The sequence below is a fragment of the Palaemon carinicauda genome, chromosome 5 (assembly GCF_036898095.1).
Source record: "Palaemon carinicauda isolate YSFRI2023 chromosome 5, ASM3689809v2, whole genome shotgun sequence".
Classification (NCBI taxonomy): Eukaryota; Metazoa; Arthropoda; class Malacostraca; order Decapoda; family Palaemonidae; genus Palaemon; species Palaemon carinicauda.
Genome location: NC_090729.1, coordinates 120,100,313 through 120,111,712, shown reverse-complemented (window position 1 = coordinate 120,111,712; position 11,400 = coordinate 120,100,313). Strand labels below are relative to the sequence as shown.

The 11,400-nt window shown below is 34.1% G+C and overlaps 1 protein-coding gene across 1 annotated transcript; it reads right to left on the bottom strand.

Annotated features, from left to right (window-relative positions):
* Positions 1-2,638: 2,638 nt before the first annotated feature.
* On the bottom strand, positions 2,639-9,233 carry LOC137641113 (lysozyme-like). Its single transcript, XM_068373558.1, has 3 exons — positions 9,147-9,233; positions 8,449-8,569; positions 2,639-3,572 (listed from the first exon to the last, which is right to left on the bottom strand). Exons 1-3 carry the CDS (start codon positions 9,231-9,233, stop codon positions 3,352-3,354), a joined length of 429 nt encoding a protein of 142 aa, XP_068229659.1. The 3' UTR covers positions 2,639-3,351.
* Positions 9,234-11,400: the final 2,167 nt, after the last annotated feature.

Sequence of the window (11,400 nt, the reverse complement as noted above, 5' to 3'; positions counted from 1 at the left end):
ACACACACACACATATACATATATATATATATATATATATATATATATATATATATATATATATATATATATATATATATATATGATTATACATATGTATCAATGTTTTCATTTACCAGTAACGGCCTTGGTCTTCTTAAATCAATGATAGACCAATAGCAATTATGAAACAGCTGATTCTGAGAGAGAGAGAGAGAGAGAGAGAGAGAGAGAGAGAGAGAGAGAGAGAGAGAGAGAGAGAGAGAGACCTACAAGCCAGAGATGCTGATGATCTCTGCAAATGAATCCGAAGAGACGGAATATACCCATAAGTAGAGCCAATGTTCATTCATATGTAAAGAATATGTAATTTAACTTTTTAATAAAAATAAAAAAAATAAAAAAAATATATATGGGTGAATTGTGGATGTTGCTTTAAGCTATTAAAGAATTATGACAATTATTTGTCAACATTTATTTTTATTAGTACGAATATTGATCGCGATATTTTTTAAGGATTTTGGTGCTGGGCATAGAGATGAAGATGATAATTTGGAGAGACGGAAATGTAAGAATACATGATTATAATGTCTTTGGGATTAATGAGAATATAAAACTATACAAAAGTTTGTTCTGTAACGATATCAAAGTCATTCTTTTTTTAACTTGTTTTATAAGATAACAAAATACAATATTTACATTTTGTCAATTAAATAGTTGAACACAGGAATTCCTTTGTAACAACTTTCTAAAGTGTCATATTTGTGTATATAGATACTTGCTGTATATACTATGTAAATTTACTTAATGAAAAAAAAAGTAAAAAAAAAAAAAAAAAAAAAAGTTTCTTCAGTTTTTCCTTATGCAAAATTGGCGCAAACCATCTCACATAATTTAATCTTCCTCTAAAGAAAACCAAGAGTCATTGGCAGTAAATCACAAGAAAAGTTTCCTTATTATTTTACATTTTGGATTCGATTTAAAGATTAAAAATAAAATGATAGGTTCTTTTCAAAATATTAGTAAACGTTTTTCAAATAAGTTACAAATACCCAATGACTGATATGAATGGGAATAGAGGTTAGCTGGTCAAGTGTTTATCCTTATTTCTATCGGTCATAGGTTCGAGTCCTTGGCCGGGCAGAAATGTTTATCATTAAAGAAATTTCCCTAAGCGTTTGACATTCCAAGGCAGAGCGAATTCAATATCAAGTGACATTTGTAACTTATATATATATATATATATATATATATATATATATATATATATATATATATATATATATATATATATATATTGAATTTGTATCACTAACACTCGTGATTTTAATCAACTTTAATATCAACCACAATGGCATTTGATAACGAATTCTATCTTGGGGACTGTATATCCACCGAAAATTCATTTATGAATAAATGTTTCTGGCTAGGCAATGATTCGAACCTATGCTCTGAGCCGAAGCAATGCCTGCAGGGATGACTTTACCAATCGAGCTATCAAGAGAAATATAAGTTTATTTCAAGTTCATATAGGTGTTGAATTCAGAAATCTGTTCTTAGAGTTGAAATCAACCAATCAGATCCCCCACCCGTCAGAGCCTTTTCAAACTTTAGCCACAACCGCCCACCCCCCCCCCCCCCACCTGAAAAAACGCTCCTACGAACTTGTAGATAGGTATAATGTTTAGCTACACATAAAAAGTTGAGAATTTCTTACTACATATAATGAAAGAACTCATATGAATATGAAACACTCCTCATTTTCTTAAAAATGCCCAACAGAAAAGAAATTTGAAAATAGCAATAGGGCAATAGTAATAGTAATAGTAATAGTAATAGTAATAGTAATAGTAACTTTTCAGTGTCTACTTTCCTCTTGGTAAGGGTAGAAGAGACTCTTTAGGTATGGTTTGCATCTCTTCTAGGAGAAGGACACTCCTAATCAAACCATTGTTCTCTAGTCCTGGTAGTTCCATAGCCTCTGTACCATGGTCTTCCACTGTCTTAGGTTAGAGTTCTCTTGCTTGAGGATACACTCGGGTACACTATTCTATCTAATTTCTCTTCTTTTTGCTTTGTTAAAGTTTTTATAGTACATATAGGAAATATTTATTTAAATGTTACTGTTCTTAAAATACTTTATTTTTCCTTGGTTCCTTTCCTCACTGGGCCATTTTCCCTGTTGGGGCCCCTGCGCTTATAGCATCCTAATTTTCCAACTAGAGTTGTACCTTAGGAAGTAATAATAATGATAATAATTGTGATAACTTTATCACGTTATCTCGTGTGACAATATATTTTCTTAATTCCCTCGTTTTCTCAAAATCATTAGTTTCACTTAGGTACTTACCCACTGTACGTGAACTTTTCATTATTGTCTTTCTAAGACAGGATTTATTTATTAAGGACTGACATCACTTTCATGCTAACTGGTATATACAAAATATTTCACATGCATTAATTTAGGTATGAACAGCTTGAAAATTAAAGACCAATTTGATGGAACATTTATTTGTAATTAGCTTAAAAAAGAATCCAGTTCATTTGCTATTGACAGAAACGATTACATACATTTATCTTTAGAAAATTTAAAACAATAACAAACGAAACAGTAATGGAAAGTATACTCAGCATATAGGAGAGAAGCTTTCTTCTATTGCACTATTCTTTACTAGATAATTATAATATATAGATATATTTCATTAGAATTTGAAACTACAGATCCACTTTTCATAATATGAAGAAATACACCTTGTTCCTGTATGAACATTACGTGGAAAATACAAATTTTGTGTTTGAATAGGAAAGGTCTTAAAATAATCATTACATTCTTCAGTAAACAAAAGGAAATTTTCTTCTGTTGTATTATCTTTAACCAGATAAATACAAAATATAGATATATTTCATTAGAATTTGAAACTATGAATGCATGTTTCATATGAAGAAATACACCTTGTTCTTGTATGAACATTACGTGGAAGATGCAAATTTTGTGTTTGAATAATAATTAAGTTTTTCAGTAATCAAAACCTGCACTATCCCATCTTCCTTAACTCTTTCACTGCCATTAGTGACTTAATCAAAATTTGAGAAAGGGAAGGATCTTTTCAAATGATGAGAATCTTATAGTAAACATCAACAATCTGGGATTTCTGTAATCTTGAAAGATTTTGCTACATCAGAAGATTTTTTTTCAATTCACCACTGGCACAGAAGGGTTAAGTCAGGTTGAACTGAATCTAACCTAAAATTCTATAGTAAACTTCAGCAATCTGGGATTTCTGTAATCTCGAAAGATTTTGCTACATCAGAAGATTTTTATTAATTCACCACTGGCACAGAAGGGTTAAGTCAGGTTGAACTGAATACAACCTAATCTTCCACACTGGGTGGGGTGAAGAGTCCATAGTCGAGGCAGTTCTTAACCTGGTACCAGTAGTTGAGTGTGTAGTCCTGCTGGGGCCCATACGGTCCTCCTACGTGGGTTCTGGAATAGGTCTCGCAAGTGGCTTTTGGGTCCTTGACGTAACGGGCTAAGTAAGATCTCACGGTGCTCTCGTTGCATTCCCAGCTCTGGACGCAATTGTGGTAGGCTAACGGAAGGAAGGAGGATCTCACAGTGATTATCATTACAACGTCGGTGTTTTATTTAATAAACAGTTAAAAATTTGCCGTTAAAAATGGTAAGAATCCTGAAATAAATCTTGCCAAGCACTTACCCTTTCAAGAATGGATATATTGACGTAAAGGAGTAATATTACGGTCACCAACCCGCTAAAGTAGGGTTAAAATTTGCATTAAAAAATGGTAAAAATCCTGGAAATAAGTGTTGCTAGGCATTTACCGGTTTAGAAAGGGATATATTGACGTAAATGAGTGATATTACGGTCACTAACCCGCAAAAGATTATAACAAAGTAGGGTAAAAATTACGGTCACCTGTATTTTTCTGAAATACGGTTGATAACAGTATATTTTTACGGAGAATTTCCGATTATAACTACGGATTTTAGCAGTGCAGACAGTAGCTCAAGAGAGAGAGAGAGAGAGAGAGAGAGAGAGTCATTGCCGTATTCACCTGATGCCAAACCTATGCATACACAAGTACTTAATCTGGTATGGGGATTGCTGTAAGTACGCCCTATGCGATGCATTGTAGGCATTGCCAACTTATCTTTATAGCGTCCTTTCAACCCTCCAACTGCGCCTACTTTAAGAAAAATGCTAAAATCTCTATAAAAATGGTAGGAAAGTGCTAAAGACGTCATAAAACACTATAAAAATGCTAGAATAATATTAAAAACGCTATAAATTGCTAGAAAAGTGCTAAACACGCTTTATAAATGCTAGAAAAGAGGTAAAAACTCTATATCATGATAGAAAAGTGATAAAACGCTATAGAATGCTTAAAAAGTGCTAAAACGCTATAAAAATACTAGAAATGTGATAAAAACGCTATAAAATGCCACGAGAACGCTAAAAAACTGCTAAAACGCTATAAAGAGGATACTTCACTTCCATTACCACTTCCTTCCTTTCATCCAACCTCCTAAAACTTTTATTTTCCCCAGTTATGCGTTTTTAGCATCTAATAAGTGATGCTTTTAGCTTGAGTCAACTTTGTTCTTTCGGTAAATGGTGTTTTTAGCTTGAATCAACTTTGCTCTTTCACTAAATGATGTTTTTAGCTAGTGTCAACTTTGCTCTCTCACTAGATGATGTTTTTAGCTTGAATCAACTTTGCTCTCTCACCAGATGATGTTTTTAGCTTGAATCAACTTTTCTCTCTCAATAAATGATGTTTTTAGCTTGAATCAACTTTGCTCTCTCACCAGATGATGTTTTTAGCTTGAGACAACTTTTCTCTCTCAATAGATGATGTTTTTAGCTTGAATCAACTTTGCTCTCTCACCAGATGATGTTTTTAGCTTGAGACAACTTTTCTCTCTCAATAGATGATGTTTTTAGCTTGAATCAACTTTGCTCTCTCACCAGATGATGTTTTTAGCTTGAGACAACTTTTCTCTCTCAATAGATGATGTTTTTAGCTTGAATCAACTTTGCTCTCTCACCAGATGATGTTTTTAGCTTGAGACAACTTTTCTCTCTCAATAGATGATGTTTTTAGCTATGGGCCATTATAGAAAAATACATAAATCCCCAAAGATAATTAAGGCTAGATTTTGCTGGTAACTATAACTTGTGATCTTTGGGACTTCAAACGCATTAAGGAGAGCTATTTAGTCACTAAATGACTAATATAATTGATTTACTATCTTCTGTAGTTTTCTCCCCAAATTTAGTCATTTCATTCAGTTACTACATTTACACTTTTCATTTAGACTATTTAGATCTATTTTGACGTTTTTTCCACTGGTGACTGAAAGAGCAAGGTTAACTCAAACTAAAAACATCATCTAATGAGAGAGCAAAGTTGATTCAAGCTAAAAACATCATTTAGTGAAAGATTAAGGTTGACACAAGCTAAATACATCATCTAGGGAGAGAGCAAAGTTGATTCAAGCTAAAAACATCATTTAGTGAAAGATTAAGGTTGACACAAGCTAAATACATCATCTAGGGAGAGAGCAAAGTTGATTCAAGCTAAAAACATCATTTAGTGAAAGATTAAGGTTGACACAATCTAAATACATCATCTAGGGAGAGAGCAAAGTTGATTCAAGCTAAAAACATCATTTAGTGAAAGATTAAGGTTGACACAAGCTAAATACATCATCTAGGGAGAGAGCAAAGTTGATTCAAGCTAAAAACATCATTTAGTGAAAGATTAAGGTTGACACAATCTAAATACATCATCTAGGGAGAGAGCAAAGTTGATTCAAGCTAAAAACATCATTTAGTGAAAGATTAAGGTTGACACAAGCTAAATACATCATCTAGGGAGAGAGCAAAGTTGACACAAGCTAAAAAACATTTAGTGAAAGAGTAAGGTTGACTCAAGCTAAATACATCATCTAGGGAGAGAGCAAAGTTGACACAAGCTAAAAACATTTAGTGAAAGAGCAAGGTTGACTCAAGCTAAATACATCATCTAGGGAGAGAGCAAAGTTGATTCAAGCTAAACACATCATTTAGTGAAAGATTAAGGTTGACACAAGCTAAATACATCATCTAGGGAGAGAGCAAAGTTGACACAAGCTAAAAACATTTAGTGAAAGAGCAAGGTTGACACAAGCTAAATACATCATCTAGGGAGAGAGCAAAGTTGATTCAAGCTAAAAACATCATTTAGTGAAAGAGCAAGGTTGACTCAAGCTAAATACATCATCTAGGGAGAGAGCAAAGTTGATTCAAGCTAAAAACATAATTTAGTGAAAGATTAAGGTTGACACAAGCTAATTACATCATCTAGGGAGAGAGCAAAGTTGACACAAGCTAAAAACATTTAGTGAAAGAGCAAGGTTGACTCAAGCTAAATACATCATCTAGGGAGAGAGCAAAGTTGATTCAAGCTAAAAACATCATTTAGTGAAAGATTAAGGTTGACTCAAGCTAAATACATCATCTAGGGAGAGAGCAAAGTTGACACAAGCTAAAAACATTTAGTGAAAGAGCAAGGTTGACTCAAGCTAAATACATCATCTAGGGAGAGAGCAAAGTTGATTCAAGCTAAAAACATTTAGTGAAAGAGCAAGGTTGACTCAAGCTAAATACATCATCTAGGGAGAGAGCAAAGTTGACACAAGCTAAAAACATTTAGTGAAAGAGCAAGGTTGACTCAAGCTAAATACATCATCTAGGGAGAGAGCAAAGTTGACACAAGCTAAAAACATTTAGTGAAAGAGCAAGGTTGACTCAAGCTAAATACATCATCTAGGGAGAGAGCAAAGTTGATTCAAGCTAAAAACATCATTTAGTGAAAGAGTAAGGTTGACTCAAGCTAAATACATCATCTAGGGAGAGAGCAAAGTTGACACAAGCTAAAAACATTTAGTGAAAGAGCAAGGTTGACTCAAGCTAAATACATCATCTAGGGAGAGAGCAAAGTTGATTCAAGCTAAAAACATAATTTAGTGAAAGATTAAGGTTGACACAAGCTAAATACATCATCTAGGGAGAGAGCAAAGTTGACAGAAGCTAAAAACATTTAGTGAAAGAGCAAGGTTAACTCAAGCTAAATACATCATCTAGGGAGAGAGCAAAGTTGATTCAAGCTAAAAACATCATTTAGTGAAAGAGTAAGGTTGACTCAAGCTAAATACATCATCTACGGAGAGAGCAAAGTTGATTCAAGCTAAAAACATCATTTAGTGAAAGATTAAGGTTGACACAAGCTAAATACATCATCTAGGGAGAGAGCAAAGTTGACAGAAGCTAAAAACATCATTTAGTGAAAGAGTAAGGTTGACTCAAGCTAAATACATCATCTAGGGAGAGAGCAAAGTTAACACAAGCTAAAAACATTTAGTGAAAGAGCAAGGTTGACTCAAGCTAAATACATCATCTAGGGAGAGAGCAAAGTTGACACAAGCTAAAAACATTTAGTGAAAGAGCAAGGTTGACTCAAGCTAAATACATCATCTAGGGAGAGAGCAAAGTTGATTCAAGCTAAAAACATCATTTAGTGAAAGAGTAAGGTTGACTCAAGCTAAATACATCATCTAGGGAGAGAGCAAAGTTGATTCAAGCTAAAATCATTTAGTGAAAGAGCAAGGTTGACTCAAGCTAAATACATCATCTAGGGAGAGAGCAAAGTTGATTCAAGCTAAAAACATCATTTAGTGAAAGATTAAGGTTGACACAAGCTAAATACATCATCTAGGGAGAGAGCAAAGTTGACACAAGCTAAAAACATTTAGTGAAAGAGCAAGGTTGACTCAAGCTAAATACATCATCTAGGGAGAGAGCAAATTTGATTCAAGCTAAAAACATCATTTAGTGAAAGAGTAAGGTTGACTCAAGCTAAATACATCATCTAGGGAGAGAGCAAAGTTGATTCAAGCTAAAAACATCATTTAGTGAAAGAGTAAGGTTGATTCAAGCTAAATACATCATCTAGGGAGAGAGCAAAGTTGATTCAAGCTAAAAACATCATTTAGTGAAAGAGCAAGGTTGACTCAAGCTAAATACATCATCTAGTGAGAGAGCAAAGTTGATTCTAGCTGAAAACATCATTTAGTGAAAGAGCAAGGTTGATTCCAGCTAAAAACATCATCTATTGAGAGAGAAAAGCTGTCTCAAGCTAAAAACATTATTTAGTGAAAAAGCAAGGTTGATTCAAGCTGAATATATCATCTAGTGAGAGAGCAAAGTTGATTCTAGCTGAAAACATCATTTACTGAAAGAACAAAGTTGACTCAAGCTAAAAGCATCACTTATTAGATGTTTAAAATTCAATAATAGATAATTGTTTACCTGAATAATATCAAACAGCCACGATGCTACTTTTTGTTTATTTATACACTCTTAATTCTACTTAAATTTCCATAAACTATCAATCATTACTCACTGCCTCCTTGGAATCCTCCGTCCATCCAGTAAGGATTGGTAATTGCCCAGGGACCGCACACCTCTCCCCAATCGGTGTCTTCGCAAAGAGGATCAGGCATCACACATCCCGTGCTGGACACCTGTTGAAAAACAAACATTGACTTTAAAATGCATCATTTAGGATTAATGAAAAGGACTCCCCGAACAGACTGTCTTCTCATATCCTATGCTTCTCACCTGTTGGGAAAAAAAAAAAAAAAAAACATTGCCTTTCAGATGTATCATTTGGGATTAATTTCATGTAGAAGACGCAACAGGTAAAGAAAGGGAGAATATATTGGTAAACGAAATGAAAATAATCTTTTTATAAGTTGATGATAAATCAGTGTACAATCTTTGTATGGGAATAATTGTAATGGATATCACCCATTTTAATTGTTCAGACAGCCTCTACAACGCTTACAGCGCTTCCAGAAGGCTAAAATTACTGCCAGAACTTTGCCCAGGCAGCATCTACGGAGGAAGCTCTATTTTGTACTATTCTCACACATATAATCGTTTTGTTTTCATCAGGAACATATATGACTAGTAAAGAACACAATGATTCAAATGAAATATGAGAATATTTAGATTTTGTCATGAAGCGTCAGAAAAGATTCTACAGACTAATCAAAAGAATAATAACAATAGGTGAATACAATTCATCACAGGACTTACAAAGCACATGCATGCTAGGCAATCGTCGTCTACTGCAGCCTGTGCAAACGAAGCACAGATTGCAACGGCCAATATTAAAGGCTTCATCTTCGTCGTGTTAACTCAAGGGTCTTCTCAAAGGAACTGGAGAGAGTAGCTTCAGTGTCTGATTTAAGTAATACTTTCAGCCGGTAGCTAAGCGAATTCTGATGGGGAGGGCTCCTGGGGAGGTGGCCTGGGGAAGGGGCAACATACCCTGATGGGTGATGGCACCACAGTGTTACTATGGCGTCAGGCCAGGTGGAATATGACGAACTCAAGTTATTGTGATCAATATCTTCCTCCAATATGTCCTGAAGGGTGACCTGTGATGTCATGGCAGGTGGGATATGACGAACTAAGGTTATTGTAATTAACTAAAGTTATTGTAATTAATATTTTCCCTTCCTTTAATTTAGAACAGAATCTACTTATGTGAACACTTTCCCACAGAGCACTTCAAATAGGCCGTTACCTAACCATAAGAGGGGTTCATTTCCCACGGTAATAACACCATATATGCGATGTCATATAACATAAGTTTACATAATATATGGTCAGATCTTTATTCTATCCAATAGGAAATGTCAGCTTGGGAAATATTTTTCATGGTCATAAGTCTGATATATATGTCATTTAAGAGTAGAAGATTTTTGAATGATATTCTCTACTGTTATTTTCTCTTGTCATGATTAATAGCTACGCCACAATCCTAGTTGGAAAAGCAGGATACTATAAGCCCAGGGAGAAAAAGAACTAAGGGAATAGATAAACTACGAGAGAAGTAATGAACAATTAAAATAACATATTCTAAAAACAGTAAAAACATTAAAACAGATCTTTCATATACAAACTATAAAAAGAGACTCATGTCAGTTTGTTTAACATAAAAACCTTCGCTGTAAATTTGAACGTTTGAAGTTCCACCGATACAACTACTTGATTAGGAAGATCATTCCCCATCTTGGTCACAGCTGGAATAAAACTTCTAGAATACTGCGTAGTATTGAGTCTCATGATGGAGAAGGCAGAGCTATTAGAATTAACTACATACCAAGGATTACGAATAGGAGTATCCTGTCTGGGAAAATCTGAATGCAAAGGAGGGTAAGAATTATGAAAAATTTTATGCAATATGCATACTGAGCTAATTGAACGACGTTGCTAACAATTAGTATCTAGATCAGAAATGAGAAATTTAATAGACCGTAAGTTCCTCTCCAACAAATTAAGATGAGGATCAGCAGTTGAAGACCAGACAGGAGAAATATACTCAAAATAAGGCAGAATGAAAAAAGAATTAAAACACTTCCTCAGAATAAAATGATCTCAGAAAATCTTAAAAGACATTCCCAATAAACCATTTTTTGTGCAATTAAAGAAGAAACATGCCGAATGTGTTCCTCAAAATTAAATGTTCTATAAAAAAATCAAACCTAAAACAATAAAAAAAAATCATCAATGTTGAGATCTGGATGTTGAGGAACCACTATCCTTGATCTACTTGCAATCATACTTTGAGTTTTTTTTTTAGGGTTCAACGTCATACCCCATAATTTGCACCATGCAATCATTTTCGCTAGATCTCTGTTAAGGGATTCAGCAACCCATATCTACACTCAGGGGATGGAACTAATGCCAAAAGAGTAGCATCATCTGCACATGCAACGAGCTTTTCTAGGATTAACCACATGTTATGTGTATATACAGTAGTATGAAAAGTAATCGGCTAAGAACACTATCCTGAGGAACACCAGATGTCACATTTTTATACTCACTATGGTGTCCATCAACAACAACTGTTTGTGATCTATTACTCAAGATTTTAATAATGATGCTAAGAAAATACTAACCCACTCCCAACTGATTATATATGTAGTTCTTATCTATATATATACACACACACACACATATATATATATATATATATATATATATATATATATATATATATATATATATATATATAACCATCACATTCTAGCAATTTCACCTGCGTTACTATTGCGATTCAGGCTAAAAACAGAAGAATGTTTACGCGTCATTAAGAATGGTAAAGAATAATCCAGCGGTCTTATTAGCAATGTGAAGGTTAACCCACGATTTCCCATACCATGAATGGAAAGAAATTACATAATATTCGACACAGGTGATGTCAAGTAGATTCACAGCACGAGATACAGAGACCATATATAATCCCTTGTAGTGGACTGAGCATCTTGAATCAGGGAACACG

What these genes read in the sequence shown, in the direction of transcription:
- LOC137641113 (XM_068373558.1), bottom strand. Translation starts at nt 9,233, where the DNA reads ATGAAGCCTTTAATATTGGCCGTTGCAATCTGTGCTTCGTTTGCACAG. An exon ending in GCCTAGCATGCATGTGCTTT is followed by an intron (nt 8,570 to 9,146) that starts GTAAGTCCTGTG and finishes GTTTTTCAACAG; the next exon opens with GTGTCCAGCACGGGATGTGT. An exon ending in CGGAGGATTCCAAGGAGGCA is followed by an intron (nt 3,573 to 8,448) that starts GTGAGTAATGAT and finishes TCCTTCCGTTAG; the next exon opens with CCTACCACAATTGCGTCCAG.